Genomic DNA, 22,920 nt, shown 5'->3' on the forward strand with positions numbered 1-22,920 from the left:
GCCCATAGAGGAGATCCCACAAGACTAGGATACAAGATTAACCACCAAGTTGGTGTTGAAATGTAATTAGTGTCGGTCTTCATAATTATGATGTAATCATTGTACTTGTCAAAATAAAGAAAAGGAAAAATATTTATTTTTGTAAAAGAAAAAAAAAATTATAGGTTTCTTTCCCATGGTCCTAGGTTGTGCAACCATTGAGTTCTCTATGGAGTCAAGATCAAAGTCAAAAATGTAAAACCCCTTAAAAGGGCTCGTGTACCAATCTAAAGAAAAATATTTTATGTCATGAAAATATCTAGATACTATCCAAGAGATTAGGTCATCTAAACCTAAGGGTCGGCCTAGAAGAGTTTTAAGGACCCACTCAAATTATTATATATTGGAGAGGAATTCGTCCTCTAAAGACACACTTGAAAAATCGACCTTTCTAAAGGATATATGAGGCAAAACAGAATTGCAAAGAGGAGGAAGAAGGACAACATATTTGGAAGATTGTTTTTGGTCTTGGTTTTGGTTCATGTCTCTCACTAGCAGTCGAATTCTGTGAAGAAAGAAAGATTTTTGTTTGGGTAGCTAGCTAGGTCTCTTAGTGGATAATCTAATGTCTTGGTCTTGGAAGTCTTCCTTGAAAATTCTATACGAAGGATTTCTCTGGTTTTTCCTCTCTAGGAGAGGTTTTAGCCCTGGCTAGCAGCCTACATCTGGTGTTCTATTGTTTGCATTATGATCTTCTTGTTGGCATTTGTCTTGATTGAGAACAAAACTAAATAATAATGTGAATGCTCTAATACATCTCACAAGAAAATGTCGAGAATTGTAGAGAAATCAATTTAATCATAACCCTAACTAATTGCCCTAGATTTCTCAACATCGTATTAAAGCTAGGAATTTGTTCAGTGGGCAGAAACGAAGATCATTCTGGCATCTCATCTCTCAAGGACATCAATTTCGCCAGTCAGAATTTGAGATAAGCAATGAAAGTTAATTATGGGCATATATTTGTACCCTAACCACAAAAAAAGGCCACAAAGTTCTTCTAGTTCAGCAAATACTTTTGAGGGCTCACAAATCTAAAAGATAAAAAGGCTACCAAATTAGCCCTCTCCAGATCACATTACTTGACAAAGAGAATGCAACTATTTATTAAGCCCTAGCACTTGTAACTAGGTCGCAGGCCTATTCTTCAATAGCAAAGGCATGCAAAGGACTAATATTGCAAAGCGAGGACTAGATTGGACAAATTCAATAAGACCGCAATCTCCAACATTAGAGCAAAGATTTAAAAGGATGATTTCAAGAACCCAAGAAAGGGATCAATCCCTCTCGAATTTCTGAAGTTGTGTTCCAAGTTCATATTTATGTAAATTGATTTCTCTAAGTGCCTATCGGGTCACTACAAAAGATCGAAATTGTCCTGTAGGTTATCCACGACGAAAGGAAGGTGTCATCACAAAGGTTGAATTTGTGCATGAGACATATTTGCTAGGGTATCGAAATTCTTGTAATCATCAGAAGAAATCAAGTTTGTTGAAGAGCTATAAGCCACAGTGAAGAAGACATCGAGTTTGTCGAATTTCTGAAGTTTCTTTGAAAAGTATGTATATCTATATATATATATAGACACACTACCTTTGTACATACGACGTTTTGAGCTTGATTCCCGCTTGAAGGCTCCAAATCTCAGTCATCTTAAAGGTAGAAAACAAGACCTCCTACAGGTTTTCTCTCTCATACAAAGGAAGTCGTGCATCTATCTTAGAAATCCACAAGGCCTAATTAGAGAAAGGCACTTCTAGCTACAAGATTGAGTTCACTGAACTATGGGAGAAAGATCCACCTCTGGATGTGCATCCAACTATCTATCTATCTATCTATCTATCTATATATATATATATATATATATATATATATATATATATATATATATATATATATATATATATATATATATATTCACAGTGGGAATTACATCAGCCAGTGAGGTCAACCTTCAATTGGAAAAAGATACATTTAAAATTAACTGTGAAAAGAATTGCTCTAAAAAGGGTGTTGAAAATCTCTGTTGGAATCCCAGAAACCCTAACCCTAGGGTATATACTTCAGTAAATAATATATTGGTTTCAAAAGGAAAGAAAGCTACAGACAATAAGTAGTACCTCCGCAACATTAGAAGGCGCTTCCTTGAAGTCAGTAATGGCCTAACAAGAAATATTTTTGGAGAAGACTTTATAAATACCATTGGGACTTGTGCAATAACAATATGAAAAACATCAGTTCATTTTAAAGAAAATATCAGTTCAAAAATAGTAGACAAGTCATATAATTGTGACAGTGATTCTATGTGAGTCAATTTTTGGGTATACATTGTCACACCAATTGCAAGTGTTTCTGTGGAATTGTACAAAGGAACAGCAGTCTATGCAGCCCAAGAAGTTGTTTGTAGGGTCTCAATTTTGTGAAGGAAGAAACTTTGTTCCATCATGGAAAAGAAATATTGTTTCTAACAAACAAAAGGCAAAGAGAGCTAAACAAGGTCATCTCAAGTTGATGAACACCTTGAAGAAAAACCAACAAAGAAACCATGGCATCCTACAAGCATGAAATCATGAGGTATGTATGATATACTTTTCTTTTGTTAAGGGTCCAACATAAATTGCAGTAGGGTTGGTTGAGTGTAAAGGATTTATTGTTGAAATTAGTAAAACTCTAGTCATATGGAAACCCTAACCCTGTTCCCTCATGAAAACTTAACCCTTGATATTTAAGGTTCGTAAGCAATCTAGGGCTCATGTCAAGAAGGCATAGATAAGGTTGATAAGTTATGTATGATTCCTTGGTCTAGGGTTGGCACTTGGAAAACCCTAGAAATACAACATCTAAGTCTCATGGTAACCTTAAATTGTCAGATAGAGATCATGCTCTTGCTATTATATACTTTGCTTGGGGATACTTGTCAGTGAATATTGTAGGTACAGGAAGTAAAGGAAGATGGATGGGTTGATCCTCTGTTATGAGAAGCATGATGGAAGGAGGGAATTGTACGAACCCTTGGGTCCTCAGACACTATGATAGGTTCATGACATAACCATGGAACTATGGATGCCTGGTACATAGCAAGCAGAAGTAAAAGGTGAAAAGACCTCTACTATGCTTAAAAGATTGCAGTCCAACATGGAAATTATGACAGGATGCATCATATTGAAAAGATGGCATCATATTGTTGAAGGAGCTCATGACATCATTAGAGAAGCTTGAAAGAATAGTTGAAGTAGAAGTCTACATGGATGTAGCAATCATCATATAAAAGAAGTAGCTATTGGTAACCTCATTAAAAGCATATATAGTACATATGGTTAAAAGAAAGTCATCTAGCATGGTAGAAGGAATTCATCATACATCATCATCATGAAAGGAGAATTTGTCGGATGAGGATAATCTAGATCCTCTATTGGAATCTTCATTAGAAGGTTCACCTCTACCTGAACGAAGCAAGTGTCTCGCTAATCATTACACCTTGTGTGGGATCCATTGTTTAAAAGGATGACAGTATGATGACAAAGGAATGTAGCATGTCAAGATGGTTGAAGTATTTTCAATCAAGGAAGTTGTTGAAGGAAGTCTAGATGACCAAAAGGAGAAAAGAGGTATGTTTAAGTCATGTCGTCATATAGTTGCAGATAGCATGGATAAATGCTCTAACCTGAGAGCATGATCAAGGATCTCTTCCCTCGAAAAGATGCATGAAGGCATGGTTCACATATCGACAAAATCAAATCAACATAATATGTCCTCATATGAGGTGGTTGACAAAGGTGAAGGGACTATGGATGGAAGTTCCTTGGGAGCAATATGTGAAGAAAGAATGAGGAGATCGTTAGAAGTGCAACTATGGAAATCAACATCCGATGACTAGAAGAATTGGCCATGATATCTCCATGGAGAAGGCATGAATACCCTGGTAAGGTCTGCAAAGAAAGGAGACCCTTGACATTGAAATTCTTAGAGATGTGCTTATGAGTGTGCAAGATATTGATGTTGCAAGATTTCATGATGAAAGGCCATCACAAAAGGTAACTTTGATTTGATGTTCAATTTTTATTTTTGAACAACATCTGGATAGGTTGATACAGAGCTACTGAAAAGAGAGTTGTAGATGTCACCTACAACTAGCACTCATGTGGTTGGATGAAAGATCCTGGAGGAAACATGACATGAAAGAGATAGTTGTATCCAGGAACTATGGATGGAAGTTCCTAGGGAACAATATGTAAAGAAAGAATGAAGAGATTGTGAGAAGTGCAACTATGGAAATCAACATCCAATGACTAGAAGAATTGGCCATGATATCTCCATGGAGAAGGCATGAAGACCCTGGCAAGGTTTTCAAAGAAAGGAGACCCTTGACATTGAAATTCTTGGAGATGTGCTTATGAGTGTGCAAGATGTTGATGTGGCAAGATGTCATGATGAAAGGCCATCACAAAACATAACTTTTATTTGATGTTGATTTTTATTTTTGAACATATGGATGGGTTGATACAGGTCTACTGAAAAGAGAGTTGTAGATGTCACCTACAACTAGCACACATGTGGTTGGATGAAAGAGCATGGAGGAAACATGACACGAAAGAGGTAGTTGTATGAGGAAAAAAATCAGATGGAGATTAGAGGATCACTTTCCAACAGAGAGAAGGATGACATGACCAATGTGGCTCGTGAAGGAAAGTGATGGATAGCCGAAGCCCTACAAAAGATGAAAGCTCCATAATGTTGACGATGAACTTCATGACATCGAAAGGAGGAGCTCCACAATCAATTGATAGTCCCATGATCTCCACCTAGAGAAGAAATTTAGCTGCTGGAAGCAAGTCACTGGTTAAGAGGGAGCTTAAACAAGTCCCTAGATAAGAGGGAGCTTGGGTACATTCCTTTTATAGGAATGGGTACATTCCTTTATAGGAATGGGTATATCCTCCCTAGTTGAGAGGGAGAGATAGACGCATCATTCTTGTCTTCACTTTGGGAAGAAAGAATGGAAGATTGCATAAGCATCTGGCATTTGATACTCTTTGAGGATGAGGTAGGGCATCCAAGATAAGAGTGGTCAAAGAGGACCAATATTCCTTGAGGGTTGGGAATCCAAGATAAGAATAGTCCTAGAAGGACATACTCTGTGAACACCCGGGTGGGGTATGTACCTTGAGAGACAATGATGATGGTGTTTATAAGTCATTGGCCTCACCAACATTGTGCTCTAAACTTGTGGAGAGTTAGAGCTATTAATCAAGGCCTTGTTATGTGACAATGTTGGATGATATGATGCTAAACAGATGGGTTACACTAAACCCTCACCAAATGTCATGCTTGGTCTTGGTGGTTTGCTTCCTTCAGCTACTGGTTCAACTACCAGATCTACATTGGGATCAACATCCCCCAACTCCATGGCATCAATATCAAAATCGGCATCAAACTTAGTTGGTTGAGTCTCCTCCACCCATTCTAAAGTTGGATCAATATCATCCAGCACAATGGGATCTGTATTGGGTCTTTTGTTCAACAACTAGTTGTGCCTTTGTTGAAGGTTGTACTACACGAAGCCAAGATTATTCAATCATTTTTGTTCCAAACAATTTCTCTTCTTCGTATGAATTCGTTCAAAAACAGACCAGTTGCGCTCACACCCACAAGCACTATAAGTTTGGTTGAGAACTCTCACTGCAAACTTTTGCAGTTGAGGACATTGGTTGTCAAACGAATCCCACCAATGTGTTACAAATACAAAGACTAGAGTTAGTTCATTGTTCAACAATTTAGAAGTTGAGGTAGGTGGCAGCCCTTGTTATCTCCTCCAAACTCCTCCTTCCTCACTCCTCCAAGCTTTCCTTTGCTCTCTCCTCCAACCTCTTCCAAATATGTTCTATAGACCCTGCTATCTCCTTTGGTATCTTCTCCTCTCTTCTCCACGTTCAAGCAAATGATGAAAGAATGAGCAAACAAGAAGGGGAAGGGGCCCTTTAAAACTTAGAATCATCCTCACTCTCCCCAAACTAACCCTAAACTCCCCCTAGGTCACATCCTAAACCATAGTTGAGAGAAAAAAATAAAAAAGTTGGCTCCCACAGAACCGTGTGTGTTCCTCCAAAACTGCTTGCAAACCATGCTAGAACCACCACGGCTCCAAAAAAGGCAGGAACCATTTTTTCTCGCCTGAAACGTGGTTCCAAATTTTTCTAAGTGTGGCCCCGCTCGTGGTTCAGGCACAGATCTGAATGGTTTATGGTTTTGCCCATGGTTCAGGCACAAATTTGCATGGTTCGTGGTCACGGCCTCCAAGTCGTGTTGGAGGAGGGTTCCTGCAACAGTAGTCTAAAACTTCCTATGCTAAAAACAGCTCGACTGCACAGAACAGTTTCATATTGACTACTATATAATATTCTGTTTTGAGAATATTTAGGATAAAATTAATAAAATTATTGTTTCTTCTCCTGGTTATTAACATTGTGTTCCCTCCTAAGCTTTTGCCTATGATTCAATTCTTTGACCTCTTATCAATTATAATAGCTTTGCTGACCCACCATTAACTTCGTGTGTGTCTCAGCAGAAAAATTTCTAAAACAAAAATATTTCAATCAAGCATCCTTGTTTCCATACACACATAAGCCCAAATGTGGGTGTGTATCAGAATGAACAAATGTGTGATTCTTTGTATTGCTGTTCACAAGGTGCAAATGAGCATGTGAAAAATATGTTGCAGAGAAAGACAGACCTGGTGGCCGCATTCTCATAAGAGCCCAAGAAATATTTTTGAACTTCAGCCCAACATCCTGATCCAGAACCAACGAGATCATACTGTCAGACGTATAAATAGCACTACCTTCAGTGTGAGCTAAATCAATTAAAAATTAAATCCTATGAATAAAGCATCCCATAGAAATGAAAACCCATCCATACATAGAACTAGAATTTTCTGCATCCCACATGCAAACAGAAATAAATTTTCACTGAGGAAGTAAAATTGCTGAGGATTTCCATTATACAGATATACCGTGTCTTGTTAGAAAGGAAGCTAATAACTAGAGTAGGAAGATAAAGAATCTACCTTGGTAGGAGAATTTTCATCCTCATCACTATCTTCATCTTCTATAGGACTTTCAGCAGCAATAGCATCATAAAAGTCCTCATTTGTTTCGGAATCCTCAGATTCACCACTGACATCTGAAACCTTTTGATTTTTCTTATGGGCAGTGCCCATTGATGACTCAGGACTGAAAGAAGGATTTGCTCCAAAGTATTCTCTTAAACCTGCAAACATCAGAAATGACAATTTAAAAGTTAAAACGAAATCTGTTTCAAAATGCACTCTCATAAACAATTGGTCAAGGCTTAGGACTATACTTTAAACTCCAAAAAAGTCATGTGAAAGCTATTTTTCTTATATTCAATAAGCAATTTAAACGTATTGGAAAACTTCACGTACTGGAAATTTTCATGTAAAATCCTGATAGCATATGTATGGAAAAAAATCTTAGTAAATAGTGATACTTGCATTACAAGCACCAGCCAAACATATAGAAAATTTAAGAAATATTACAATCCACACAAAACGATCTATAGGCCAAGGGTCACCTCCCTCCATGTTATGCTTCTTATCAATGTTGCAAACATTGTTTCAGGAATATTATCACCAAAGGTCCAGAAACAAACTTATCAGAAATATCTGGAAAAATATTGGAAAATATCGGCAAGCATAAACTTGGAGAAACACAGAAAAATCGACAAACTGAAACACTCAGAAAAAATGGATATATGCAGAGATACTGAGCATGTTTGCAAAACTGTTCCTTACTCAAAAAATCATAAACACATCATGTTAGCTATACAAAAAGATTCAACTATGATTAGATAGATGTAACACGTTATTTACATCCTAAGTATTTCTAGAGATGGCTTGCAGAAGAATGTTGTATAGTGCAATTCGATGATCTGATATGCAAAGTAAGAGACTCCAGCCTGTCTTTTGTATATCTGAAATGCTAAATGACCACACATCAAAGAACTATTAGCCTATACATTGGTTATAGGATTAAGTCTTCTTACTGGAATATGTGACATGAGTTGGCATCCATTGTTGACCATAGCAAACCCCCTATGACCTATGCATCTAGTTGGTACTCACAAACTCCTAGCAAACCATGAAGAGCAATTGTTCCTTACTTGATTTTGATAGTCGCCCTTATCACTTTTGTTGAATGTAAGAGTATTATAAAATTCTATAATTTATTTTTTTTCTTAGGATTGCATCTTTTGTCCAAAGATAGAAAACCATTTTACTTCAAGTTTAACTCCCCCTCGAGCACATTCTAGATTCATAACTTCATTCACAATGTTCTAGGGTTAATATATCGAGTAGATAAATTCCTTACATGTATACTTCCCAAGTTACTACCATCTTCTACTAAATTACAATATGAACCTTTACACAATACATACAAAACTTGCAAAAGATAGACTTCCAGATCATTGATGTTGAACATATCTTCTTAAAAAAACAAATCCTATTAACCTATCTTTTGATTTTAAGATTGACTCCCATACAAAGCAATCTATAGGCTGCCTAGATCCTAATGAATCTAGTGGTCCACTTATAACATTAACCCGAACACATAAAAGAAACCAAGATAGCTTTAATAATGAGAAAGCAAAAGCTTTCTCATAAAGGGTTGCAAGCTAGTCGAATCAATCCACTTTACATATGTGGGGTAAACTGAGAAACACACTAAAACTGAAAGAAAGCATAAAAGTATAAAATGGCCTAAAGTTGAAGTGACTTTATTAACATCTGTCTAATATTTAATTGGCAATGATAACCTGACATTTACTTTAACACCCTCCCTTAATGGTCAATCTACAAACTACACCAAGCTTATCCTAGAATTTTCCAAATTTTTCAGGACCCAAAGACTTGCTGCAAAATGTTTGCAATTTGGTCCTTTGTGGGATAGTACTATAGCTCAATAAATCCATCCTCTACATGGTGTCTAATGAAGCAGCGTTGTATCTCAACATGCCTCGTACACTCTTGGAAGACCAGATTCTTCACTAGTTTGAGCACCCATTGATTGTCACAAAGTGTGGATGATGGCTCTATCTGAGGCATTCTCAAATATGAAAGCATCCCCCTAAGCCAAACTGCCTCACACTCTCATTTCACTGCTCTTCAATATTCTACTTCAATCTCTGAAAGGACTATTATATGCTACTTCCTGTGGACACATGTGACTACAACCATGCAAGGGCTAAATACATATGTAGGAGTTGATTTCTATCATCCATATAACCTTTCCAATCTGACTCTATATACCCACCTAGTTTAGGGCTTGTTACCAACCAAACTAGGTAACTGCATAGGAGAAAATGTTTCTCCTACATTTGACAGTCAGCCAGCCAACAGTCCCTGATATTCACTTCTCGATGATGATATGCTATGTGCGACCACCATCACCATATGGCATTTCCTCTTGCATGAAGGTGGGTTTCTATTCAAAAGGAACTTTGATAATTTTGCAATCGAGTACTTATTATTGTTTGTTTTGGGCATTTAGTATGGATAAAGGGGTAATTTGGAAGATTGGCCGATCTTGACTATAAATTTGTTCTCACCTTACCAGGGGGATAATCTTTAACCCTATTCCAATGGAACCTTCTTTCAAGCCTTAGGGTTATAGGAGTTGCACTACTTGGAAAACTCGGATTGCAATAGCATGTGTTGCTGCAAAATCTAGCAGGACTTGGAGACGGAAACCCTACAAAGCATAAGCTAGACCAAGAAGTAACAATGCGGTAATGGCCCACTGTCACCACTGCCAAAACCCGCTACTCTTTATGGACTTTCACTGATCGATAGGAGAGAGATCAATTATAAGAAGATATTCTAGCATTAATATGTGAAATGATCTCACTAGGAACTCTTCAAGGAAGACACAATTTAGGTTCAAGGCTTCACAAGGAAGCAATTTGCTTTCTATGAATAGAACTAGAAATAAGGATACAAGACCTAGGGTTTGATAAATTTGATGAGTGTTGGAGTAACACAAGGTCAATGCCAAGAGAAAAGGTTTCTTACAAGGTATATTAGCGATGCCAAGGCTCATGAAACCTTCAAGGAAGCCCTTAAGTTGAAGGAAAACTAGGGTTTTGCTCTTAGACAAACAACTAGGGCAAGGAAATTTATGGATGAAATTGAAGCAGATGCCCACCAAAATTATAGATTTAGAGGCAAATACTATCCTCTTGATGTTTAGGCCCTCCAACCACCAAAATTCCACTTGCATAGGGCTTCACGCCAAGCCCTAGTTTCCTAATCTAGCCTTCAAAGGGTTGAGTTGAAAGAAAGAAAATATGAATAAAATTAAGGTGTGATCACCAACCAAAAGGTGCTAGGCTGAAGCTATTGAAATTGCTAGATTGAAACTGCAGTCCTGAAGTTGGGTCAATGTTATGTTTGTTGGGAAGTCGAAATTTCTGGATTGTCGCTGGGTTGAAGCCGTTGGATAAGAAGATACTACTAAATCATCTTGGAAGGTTGACTTGGTGGAGGAGGAAGGTTTGTTGGTCTAGGGTCTTGGTCTATCTCATTTGAATTACTGAAGGAAGAGTTCTTGACTGGGTTTTCCCCTATATAGGGGTTTTTCCTTGGTTGTGTGCCTACATCTAGTGTCCTTGATCTTCGTGTTTTGGTTTTGGTAATTGCTTGATGAACTAAGATAAAAGAGAACATAAGAAAAACAATAATAACTCAAAGAAATCACAAGTAATTATCAACAAGAGAAAATCTTTCTATCTTCACGATTTTCCAACAATAACAGCAGCCTCAATGAGAGTCCTCTCTTACCCTATTCCAATTTCCGCCACTGAAAACACTAATTAGAACAAAATTTACATAAATCTGCAATGGAAACAAAACCTTATGTAGAATCATTGATTAATTAAGGTTTTTCTGATGTTTCTCTACTAAAAGTCATTGAATGGAAACAGAGAAAGATACCATAGAGAATTTTTTTAGGAAGGAAACTTTCCAAGCATTTAAGAAGTCGTATGAATAAAAGATGATACTAAAGGTTGGGGATTGTGATCATGTTACATTGCACTATAAGAAACCTTTTCAAAATGGCTACAAAACCTTTCAAACATCTATTGAATGTTAAACAAAAAACAGAAATCAAGAAAGGAGACATCAGATATAAAACCACCTATGACCTTTGTCTATGGATGTTGAAAGCAACTAAATTAGAAATATCTATAACACTTTGTCATGATTTTTCCCTAAAAAATCATACGCCCTTCTTGAAAGTCTCTTAGGCGTTTACAGAAAACTGAAAAGCTGTTATTTTAAGATGAAAAAAATTGGACACAGCCCAAGTTTTTTAAAAGTGAAAGAGGGCTTACTATCATATTGTTCTTACTTTTCTTACAATTTTGGTAAAATAAACTAGAAGGCCATTTTTTCCTTCTTTTTCTTTCAACAAAGATATTCACAAATGCCGCTGGAGAAATCAAAGGATAAGTTCTGTTTGACCTGCTATTTGACAGAGTAGGATATATGGAACAGTCTTTTCAAATTTGGCATAATATCTCTTCTTCCAGCGTCCCCAACCTGAAGAATATATCTCCATTGTTTGAGTCACAAATGAACTCTGAGCTCCTTTTGCTTCCCTCGGATTTGCCTCCCTGATTTCCCAAACAGTAGCTACAAAGAAAAATTTAATTTCAAATCAATGATCAATACATTCATTTGTAAGAGCAAGAAAATGGAATAAAATTATAGAGATTCTTATTGAGATATCCAATAGTATATTAGACCTTAGGATTCACTGCATTTACGTCCATCCTCAAAATCTCAACTAAACAATCTCAAGGAAGTAAACAACATAAACCACTTCAAAGAAATTGATATATGAAAATAAGCAATGAAATAATCTGATGATCTTATATTCCATAATTCTCAACAGCATGCATCTTTATGAACCTATATCATGAGTTCTTCCATCCATGCGTGAGTTCTTAACTGTCACATTATAAACATCCAGGAATTATGCACAGAGATGGGACTCCTTCGACACATAAATTCAAATCATGAAGCAACAAGGTTGAATATCCATCTTATATGCCCATAAGCTGCTTCACATAGAGACTGAGCCATGATAAGCTTAAAGTCCTCAGAATCAAGCATCAACATTACTGATTACTTAGTTCTACCATTTGCCATAATGACGAAAATATACATATGAGAAAATTATTTCTACAGGATTTGAAATCCCATCAACTAGACTATATAAAATATTCAAAGAGATTAATTTATTTTCAAACAAAAACTATAAAGTCATTCTCATAATTCTTGAGGACATATATAGGTTGGAAATCTCTAATTCCCATCATATTTAAGGATTTTTTCGAAAAATACTCAAAGAAGCGTCAAAAATATCAAACTTATGCCATATTCTGAAGCTATTGTAATAAGCTGCCATCTTGAATTAACGCTCATTAGCTGCTGATCTAACAAGTGCAAAAATGAGATATTTATTAATGCTTTAGAATATGATAGTGCCCCTATTTTATTAAGCATGTTGATAATAAAATATAGTGGAAACTCTTCTTTGATTTAGTGTTTCAGAAGTTATGAGTGTCCCAAGACTTGCCAATTAAACAATAATCAGTTGTTAAATGAGTGCTTAGCGAGAAAAAAAAAATCACTGTTACAATAACTGCCCAACTCACAAACTTTTTGGAAAACACAAAATTCAGGCAAGTCATTCCGAAGTTTTTTAGAAAACTTGAACTGCAGGAGAAATTTTGTAGAAAGCAATTTCGGGAGTCCTTTTGCCCACAATTAATTGTTTTTTATCCTGTTTTTGAGACATTTATATCAGCATGTTGTTAAAGAGAAAAATTTATGTTAACCCTATGGTAAATAACCTATTATATTAAATGAAAAAAAAAAAAACAAATTTCACGCATCTTATTAGTGTTTTCAGATATTTTTGCAAGATTCTCCAGAGTCAAACATTTCAAACCACAGCTAAGTCATCCCTGTCTCCACGTTTTGCAACATTAGAAAATTAGCATTTTCTTCACATTCAAAATTTGTTGAAGACATTTGCCACGCCATTTACAAATGCATATAGTGATCATCACTAGTTCCTAAGGGTAACTTTCACTACCATCATTTGAGAAACAATAGTAAATTCACTGGAGCAGAATGAAACTTTATGCAGGCAGTGAGTAGCAGAATTCTGTATCATCATAAATCTGAGTTGGACATTTGCAGATAGCATGGATTGATGAATCAGTAATTGGATTTTTATCAAGTCAAGCAAAACTGTAGACAATCAAAGGTAATCATCAATTGAAGTACATCAATCCAAATGTAATGTCCCCAATTTTTGCATTATCTTGTGATGAGATTAGGAGTCTACAGAGCTTATGTCAGCCAGGTCACAGGAGCTGGATTATATTATAGGTGGGCCTGGAGGGTTTTGCAGAGTTCTATGGGTTTGATTGAGATTGCTTGCCATATTTCACCATCACGATCAATTCCGCACGGTTCACTCTTGGTGTTGTTGCATTCCAGTGATTCTTGTAAAACGGGGTTATTAACAAGCATATTTTAATTAATTAGGTTTAGGGTGTTGTTTTGGGATGATTACTTGGAGAAACACCTTAGTGTAATAGCTCGTTGGAATTGGGGTGAAAATATCTACATGGCAGAATGATAAAAAGGGGTTTGGATCTCCTCATGGGTCTCCAAGTGGATGGAACAAGCCTCCACCCCATGTGTAAGGGATGGAAGAATGATGCAAGCCCTCCCTTTGTCTCCCATGGTGAGACACATCCTCATCTGGGCCCTAGATCAACTATCAAGTGTGTGGTGCAAGAGTGTATCTGGTTGGGCAAGGTGGTCCAGGTGCATCATCGTCGTCAAATAAATGGAACACAAACAAGCAATGAGTAGAACTAAAGGATCCCATGAAGTGGAAATCTGCACTCTGCTATGGTGGAGGCCCACGACTCTCAATGCTCACCCTACAAATGCCAAGATGACCCTCTGGAGGGCTTGGACCCTGTAGAGGGAGACCAAATCCAAGATGAAGACCCACAAGCAATCCTGTATAAGATCCAATGCGTCCCCTCACCTTCTAGTACAACCAAACATTAGTGCAATTGAGTAAATGAGCTTACAAATCATGGAACCAAGTGGACACTTCACAGTGGCATGCCCTTTTATAGTGGGCATTAGAATGTACAAGTGTCACCAAGTTCAAGAAGAAGGTTAACCAAGGACCCTACTAGGTGGTCTTAGCCTTTAAGGAGGGTAGCATGTCTATGGTAAATCCATCAAATGGCAAGTGGCGTGAGATATAATGATGGAACGAAGTGGGGCATCAGGGTAAGGCTCCAAGCCACATGCCACAGTACAAGGATAGTTATGATAGGGGAAGTCCACACTTGGGTGTATGAATGTAGGAGGGAACAATCATGGCACATGAGTTACCCCTGCCTTTGTTTTTCCACCCTTCTTCATATGCCTTTTGCCTTTTATTGATTTTTCTTTTATAACTACCTGGGGCTTCAGGGGATGAGAGCATGATGTGTAAGATATAGCAGCAAACACCCCCTTAAGATGGGGAAATTCATCGCCCACCAAGGGTTGGGACAATCATGGGTTCCCTAATGATGTAAGGTGCAGATATGAGGGGCCCTAGGAACTAGGGTGATGGCCATAATGGTAGGTGTAGAGCTCATGTTTGGCTTTTGCCCACATGCTAAATTTGTATGTCTCGGCCATCTTTTGCATTTTATGGTACATTTCCTTTTGGGAGTGGCCAAATGATGTTTTTTCCTTTCTTTTTAGTTGCATCAACCTCTAGGGCATTGTTCCAACGCCGACCCACTGTGTGGACAAGGGGAGAGGGACGTTAACTCCTTATGGGTCCAGTGGACAAATGTGGATTCGGATGGGAGATATGGTGGAAGGAGTTACAATGAGTGGAAGGAAGATATTTATATGGTGTCGAGAAGCGAGACCATGCAACCAAATTTGGGGTTTCCCATGTAGTGCCACCCCTAAAGATAGTAGTCAATAAAGAAGATCCCATGGGACTAGGATACAAGGTTAACCATCAAATTGAACAAAGTAGACAAGAGTATAAACCAAGCCCACTCTTTCCACTGAATCCCCCCACTAATCCATGCCCAAGAGTGGCCATGATAAGTAAAAAAAAATGCCCAACTACACAATGAAAAACCGTACCTTTGGGGTTGGAAGGCCCACCTTCAAACATACGATCATAACAAATGGGCGAGGGATGATATGGTTGGCTCAAGTGGTGGAGATAGTGGCACATTGAGCTATCTGATGGCTGCAAGGGGCTGTTGGCTGCCCGCTGAGGACCATCCAGGAGAAAAAACTTTCCCCTATGGATATCACCCACAAATCGTGGATAACAAAGCCCTTTCTTGCAGTTATAGCAAAGTCCTATATAGCTTGCTAATAAAGTGAGTGGGCGGCATTAAAGGGGATATTTGCATTGTCGTCCCAAAATTTGGCAGGTTTTGGGAGGGTAGGTCACAACACAAGAGCTATACCAAGGAACAACCATATGAGGTGTGGCTCATTGTCACCACAACTACTACCCCTACTCTTTGGTGGGATTTCACCACAAGGGAGGCTTCCCTATGTTATGTCACATAAAGGATCTATCAACTACAAGGGAGAAGGTAACGAAATAGGTTTAAGAAGGACAACTCTACCTAAGAACAAGGCTTAGATAGCATAATACGGCAAATCACATCCTCCAATATCCCTAAATAGGGCACAATGTGACCTAGGGCTTGAGAAATAGCAAATTAAATGGATCAACCTAGGATCACAAGGCAAAGAAAAGGCTTCTAATAGATGAATGCATTCAATGTATGGAACAGGAAGCCTTCAATAAGCCCCAAGATGAAGTCTAGGGCAAACTAGGGCTTTTCAAGGGAAAAATCTACCTAGGGCATAATATTTTAGCCCTAATATTGATGGATTAGCCACTAAAAGAAATTGATTTTGAGGCAACCACCTTTTGGGAAAGTGTTGAATCCTCCCATAGGTCAACGACTTCAACCCCAGTTAAGATTCGATCCATAGCCCTAGTTAGTGATTTATCCTTGAGGACATTGAAATTAGATTTTAGAGCAGATAACGAGATTTTGGTGTAAGTCCTATGGATGACCAACAAAGTGATCAAGGCTAGTGCCTTGTCCTTGGGTGATGGAGTCTATTGAGATGTAAAATTTGCTGGATCTTGGCAAGGAGTAAGGAAATAATGAAACCCTAGATTCCAAAACCCTATCGATCAATTTTTTAAGGGAGAAAAGTCAATGGGGATAACTAGTTGAAAGATTCACCCATGTGATTGTCATTCACCTTCTATAAGTGAGTAATGCAAGCAATATCATCATTTAGAAAGCATTAGAATGATTTTCAATGACAACTAGCACAATTGAAACCCTAGATAATTAACCATTCCATAAATTAGACTAAAAAAAGAAAATGTTTATCAAATCCAAGGTACTCTTACAAGAGAGAATGCATGAAAAAAATCTTTACTCCTCCAAAATGACATCTCCAAAGCCAAGGAAATAGCTCCAATAGCAAAAAACCACCATAGATCACATCTCCACAAGATACAAGTAACAATTCACCTAAGCTGAATTCTTTAAGAGGGTCGCAACAATCACAAACGATGATGAACAAGTGAGGTGAGACTATCGTGTATTTATATGAGCATTAGGTCAACTAATTTTAACTTACTAAGCCCCGAAAACAAGTTTGACCACTAAATGTCCTTAGGTTACAAGCCAACCCATCAGCTAACATCAAAAAGAGCCCAATTTGCCCACACATGTCAGTCGTAACTTCCTTTATTGTTGACATCATCCATACTTAATGCTACAAATGCCATCTCCAAAGGTGATGAGGTGTCAAAGAATGTATAGATGCCTGTAGGACCCAAAATTTGAGGGTTGGGCCTTAAATTTACTTCAATATCTTCTATGGGGTCCCATGATCCAGTTGGGGTGCCATAGAATGTTAATTTTCTACTATTTTATGTAGTTACAATTAATTTAGCCCAAATCTTAACTTCAATTCAATCTTTCAATAAACAATAGGAATTGTAGATAGAACAGTAAATGCAATGAGCAATAAGAGACAATCAAAAGCGATGACAAGAGACGCCAAGATTGGTCAAAGACCAAGGAAAATTCCCACAAGGGGGAAAACACTTTCAAATTCTTCTTCTTATTAGATTGTCATAAAATGTTCAGCAGAGAGTACAATGATCCAATTCAACAATAAGTCAAAGTTAACCTTTGACTATCCAAATAAACAAACCAATAATGAACCTCAAAAGTCAACTCTAGTCAACAGTCATAGTCTGCAATTTTGTCCAAGTCAACAGCAGTCAAAGTGTGCCCTAACCAATCAAAGTCAATGGCCAAAATAGTCCTCCAAGAGCTCGGTCAATAGTCCACAAACTCAACCTTCAATGTTATTCAAACTTCAGTCAAAACAATCCCAATCCAAGTAATCAAACCTAGTTAACAAAGAGAAATTCAGTGGTCAAATCCTACTATCAAATCTGCAATATGCCCTGCGGTCAACGCTAATCAAACAACCCAAAATGCCTCGATCCTTGTGCCAGTCAACTCGTCTTGAAGAAATCGAAACTTCCCAAGTTAAAGGAGGTAAAAAGATGAACTCAAACTTGGTCAAACCGCTACTCAAACCCTCCAGCAAAAAATTCAACGCAAAAAAATTGCAGAGCTGCCAAGTACCCTTGCACATGTGGAAAAGATACTACCTCAAACCTATATGAACCAATCAAATTTGGAGAGACAGAAGAGAAGTATTGATGTGATGCCAAATGAGGTGTCCCTCAACTTCTATTTATATGTGTTGGAGCGGTGCTAATTTTGCTTCTATGCCGACTTGGACATTTGTGCCATTGTGGGTTTTCTCAACAAAAATATATTTTTCCTTAACCAAATTGAGTGCTTCCAGGGGAAATTTTGGGTTTCTCTGACCGAGTAATTTTGTCCAATCAAGGAAATTTATACCTAGGTTCCCAAATTAACACTCCCTCTCAGCTAGAAAGAAATTTTTGACTACAAAGTATGTCATATCATCATCAAATCAAATGTCGTCTTTGCTCATGTTTGTTCATCTGTGCTTGATCTATTGAACACACTCGAATCTAAAAGAAGAATAATTTGACATCATAGAGGAACTCAAGCTACAACCCTCTATCCGATGAAAATAGGCAAGATCTAACTACCAGAAAGGATCACATCCATCCTATTGTTAGGTCAACAAGCGAGATCAAACTTGCCATATAGGGTAGAGATCACATCCATCCTATCATCGAGTGACAAATGGGTGAGATCCATCTACCAACAAGGATCACATCCATCATGTTCTCTAGTCAAAAGGCGAGACCAAAATTTTGGGTTTCTCTGACTGAGTAATTTTGTCCAATCAAGGGAATTTATACCTAGGTTACCAAATAACACTCCCTGTTGACCACTACATGTCAACTACCCATAGCAGTACACCCCCTTTTCTTCGCAACAAGGGATAGCGCTTGATCGACATGTCCATGCCATTGGACAGTCATCGACAGCTTGATCAATTTATGTTGTAAATCCAGTGTGCATGTATAAATTGTAAATAGTCTTAGCAGATATGAGTCATGTATGTAAATTTCCTAGGTGGACCTAATTTTCTAAGTGATAATCTACGTTCCGGAAGGTTTTTCGTCGCACCGATCTATGGTCGGCAGAGTTTTCCTTTAGCCTAACCCCAAAGCCGGAATGGATTTTGTCATTAGAATCTTAGGAGAATCCTAGTGTGTTAATCTGCTAGATTATAGTTGTGTCGCAGAACTAGGTGGTTTATGAGGGTCTATGTCAATTGGGTTTTCCCCCCTTTGGATGTAAAGTTGTAAAAGTCATGATGTAAAGTGTCTTGAGGGTTAAGAAATGTTTTAATCCCCTCATAAGTCCTAAGTCCTAGGTCCTAGGTGATTTTTCCAAAAGCTAAGTTCGAGGATCCATTTAAAAATAAATTAAAAATTAAAAAAATATAAAAATAAATTAAAAATATATATATATATATATATATATATATATAAATAAAAATAATAAAATAAAGTAAAAACCTAAAAATAATAAAATAATAATATTCTTGAGTAAATAAATGCAGAATTTCAATTTTTAATGCATTAAAAAATTCGAAGGATGAGATTAAGAGATGTCTTGATCCTCATCGACGGTCGAGATCATTTTGATGTGGATCACTCAAACTAGCTGTTGGGAATATTTCCTTTAAATAGGGTGCTAGGGGTCATTTGAGATCAGATTGGATCTGAGAGTCTGGTGCTAAAGAAAGCTCTCTTGTAGTCATTTTTTTTGTGCAATAAAGAAGACATTGGGGTTAAAAATCTTGCTGGTGTTACTCTTCTGAAAATGTTGTAAGATTGTTCTATTTTTTTCTGCATAATTTTATTTTCAGCCATCAATGATAGCTTAATGAAGATTGATCTAGGCACAGGTATCTTGTCTGACCTTTGGGGTTTGAATGATAGTTTAGATTCTGAAATATAGTGGCAGGTATCTCCATTTGATCGGGGTTTCACTATTGTTTTCTCCTTCTATATTGATGGTTGATTTTAAGCTGTGCAGGAAATCCCTTTTTCATATTACCGGGCGTTAGGGGAAGTTCTCGGCTGAACCAACCAACTCCCGGGTTGTGTTTTCTGAAAGAGCCCAGCCAGTTCTTGGTCCCGGGCTTATCATTCGAAATATTTTTATGACGCATGCAGGGTTTTCTGAAGCATTTTACATTAAAATTAAATTCTGATAATATTACTGTGATTACTGACAAATCTGGCTATTTTAGAGCCTGCAAATTGTAAATACTGTAAATTTCTTGCTGGGTCTAGGGTTTTAGTTCCATTTTTTGCATATACTTTCTGGATTTTGTTTTCCATTTGCAGGTCTGAGACAAAATTCTTGTGGAAAATTAAATTTTGCAGGGTCCCCATTTTGCTGTACAAGGGTTTCGAAATATCGGTCATATTCAGATCTGAGGTTTCATTATTTGCAGGAAAAGAATTTTGTTTTGAAGTGGTTTTCTCCGCAATCAATGCACGTTATTGCATCCCCTTTCTAGTTTCTGTTGTAGCTGCCTTCATCATTTCCGATCATTCGGCGGCCATCATCGTACCACCCTCATCCTTCCCCTCTGCCTCCTCGTTGTCATCCTTGCAGTCTTACGCTGCCTCAGCCTTCCCTATCAGCGTAATAAGCCTCATATTCCAGTTTAATAGCAAGCCTTTCCCGCAGACATCATCTCTGCTTCCCTTGCGTAGCTGCTTCCTGCGGCTCTTTCTCCCCAACGCCCGCCTACCTGCACGGAGAAAAGAAAAACGCTGAGTTTCTCTGCCCGTCCAGCACGTCGGTTTCCAGCCTGCATTTCAAAATTTCATTGCTGCCGTCTGAGTCTGCTATCACCGCCGTCCAGAGGCATTATACACAGGCCAGTGGCCCTCACATCGTTTCCCCTCCGCGCGGACCCTGCAAAACTCACGTGCTGCGTGGACTGAGTTTCATAGTCCCTCTCCGCCATTTTCCCGCTGCCCACTGTTCGATTTTCCATCTCTGAAATCCGATGCTGCATTTCCCCGCCGTCAAGCAGGATCAACATCAAACTCTCCGTCGATTTCATCTGCACGAGGTGGCAAATTCTTCTCAGGTTTGTATGTTTGACGAGTTAAGGTCAGCGTGCATGTGATTTTTTGGGATTACGTTTCTTTTCTTTATTTTTTTTGTATGCGTTTCATTTACATGGTAAGAATAGGCTCACGTATCTTTTAGTTTAGGTTCAGGTTTCCTTTAATAAAAATATATACATATATAAAAATAAATAAATAAATAAAGGAAAGGGGTTTCACATTTTTTAGATTTCTAAAAGTCTTAATCTTTAGTTTTATTTAGTTTTAGTTATATTTTGGTTTAGCTTTGTTTCTTTTATTTTAATTTAGGATTTATAATTTCTTTTTCTTTTTTTTGTTTTCATTTTTAAAAAAAAAAAAAAAACTATATAAAATTTCATTTTCTTTAAATTTTAGTTTTGTTAGGTTTGAGACTTTAATTTAGATTTGATTTAAATTAGATTTTAATTTAAAGTTCTGTTTTGTTTTATTAAAAAAAAAAATAAATAAAAAATTAGACTTTAGTTAGCATTTTAATTCTGTTTAATTTTTAGATTTAAAAAAAAAAAAAATTAACAAAAGTTTCGATTTATTTGATTTGGGTGTTAGCTTGACCTTTAGTTTAGAACTTATAATTAGGCTATAGTTACGTTTAGTTTTAGTTTTGTTTCATTTTTTTTATTTTTTTTTATTTTTAAATATAAATCAAAAATACAAAAAATAAATAGGTTATGGTTCCATTTCATTTTCTAGTTTAAAATAGATCTTAGATTTTAATTTTATTATGTTTAGATCATAGTTTTAGTTTAGATTTTAGATTTAATTAGTTTCGTTTGTATCCTTTTTTAGCTTTAACTTTTAAAAATATAAAAAAATAAAAATTATAAAACTTTTAAAAATCATAAATTTTAGATTTAAATTTTATATTTTAGTTTAAGTTTTATTTTTTAAGAATCATAAAAAATATATAAAAATTATAAAATCATAAAAAAATTATAAAATTATAAAAAAAAGGAATTTCTTTTCTTTTTAGTGTAGATTTTGATATTATTCAAATTTTTAGGTCTCATTTGGTTTTAATTTTTGTTTTATCTGAAAAACATCAAAATATTTCGGGAAGTTTTTTTTGCCAGTTTAAGTCTTGGCTCAGGGATTTGCCATGTTTGCGAAATATCTTTTCTGCTGAGGCTAATTTTTTGATGTGGGATTAATGTTTATCATTTTCATGTGGTTAAATATGCTTGAATGATCATTTAAAGATTAGCTATATGAATGTGATCTCTGGATAACATTTGAAATTTTATGATCGTTTAAAGCATTTATTTTTTTTTAAGTTTAATTGCTGGATCATCGTTAAAGCATTGTGAATTTAATCGATATCTTACATCGCTCGGGTTATTTGATGATAAATGTTTGTTTTACATGGTTCATATTTCTGCAACATTTAATCATTTAATCATTAGCTTTATAAGGCACTGGTCTATTTATTTAACAAATCAATTTAGTGCCTGTTCCTTCGTGTCTCCCAACCCAACTGGTTCACAGTTGGTCATCCATTTCCCTACAGGGTCTACCCCACTTAGCCGTGGGAGACAGGCTTAAACGGAGAGATCGGGGATCAGAGTGACAGCCCCTAGTCTGAGCATTGTCGTGTCAATCTGTGCGACAACATTTTTTGGCGCCATTGCCGGGGAAAGAGTTTTTTTGTCCCTGGCGTTTCAACGACATTCATATTCTCATTTCTCATCATTCTTTCTCATCTCGCGTTTGAGCTGGCAGATTCAACATTTTTTTGGCATCATTTGAATCTCTTTCGTCACCTTATCTTTCGTCATATCAGCAACTTCTCTTCGATTTGTTTCTTGTCTGGGTGGCAACTCCATTTTCGTATTTTTCCCAGACAAGAAGCCTCCCTCATATCTACTTGTTGGTTGTTTTTTTGGATCTTAGAATTAGATTCATTGTTCAAGTGGCGACTCCACTTCTTTCATCTCTTAGTTTTCTTGAGCAGAAATCTCTTTTTATCATCCATTTGATCCCTTATTATCCATCATGGATTATTCATTTAAACCATGTCATTTTACTGATAATCTCCATGATTTTCCGA

At 36.9% G+C, this 22,920-nt stretch overlaps 1 protein-coding gene across 2 annotated transcripts in view; it reads right to left on the minus strand.

Moving 5' to 3' along the window:
* LOC149145070 (ENHANCED DISEASE RESISTANCE protein (DUF1336)) overlaps positions 1–22,920 on the minus strand; it is a 483,701-nt gene that overhangs the window by 257,562 nt on the left and 203,219 nt on the right. For both annotated transcript variants that reach the window (XM_089453046.1, XM_089453045.1), the window contains exons 13-15: positions 11,579–11,749; positions 7,103–7,305; positions 6,770–6,827 (exon numbers count right to left, since the gene is read on the minus strand). In XM_089453046.1, the coding sequence (XP_089309172.1) occupies positions 6,770–6,827; positions 7,103–7,305; positions 11,579–11,749 (432 nt within the window). The remainder of the gene's footprint in view (positions 1–6,769; positions 6,828–7,102; positions 7,306–11,578; positions 11,750–22,920) is intronic.

This window comes from Pinus tabuliformis, chromosome X (assembly GCF_031772625.1).
Source record: "Pinus tabuliformis cultivar Carrire ecotype Pingquan chromosome X, CPIR1, whole genome shotgun sequence".
Lineage (NCBI taxonomy): Eukaryota > Viridiplantae > Streptophyta > Pinopsida > Pinales > Pinaceae > Pinus > Pinus tabuliformis.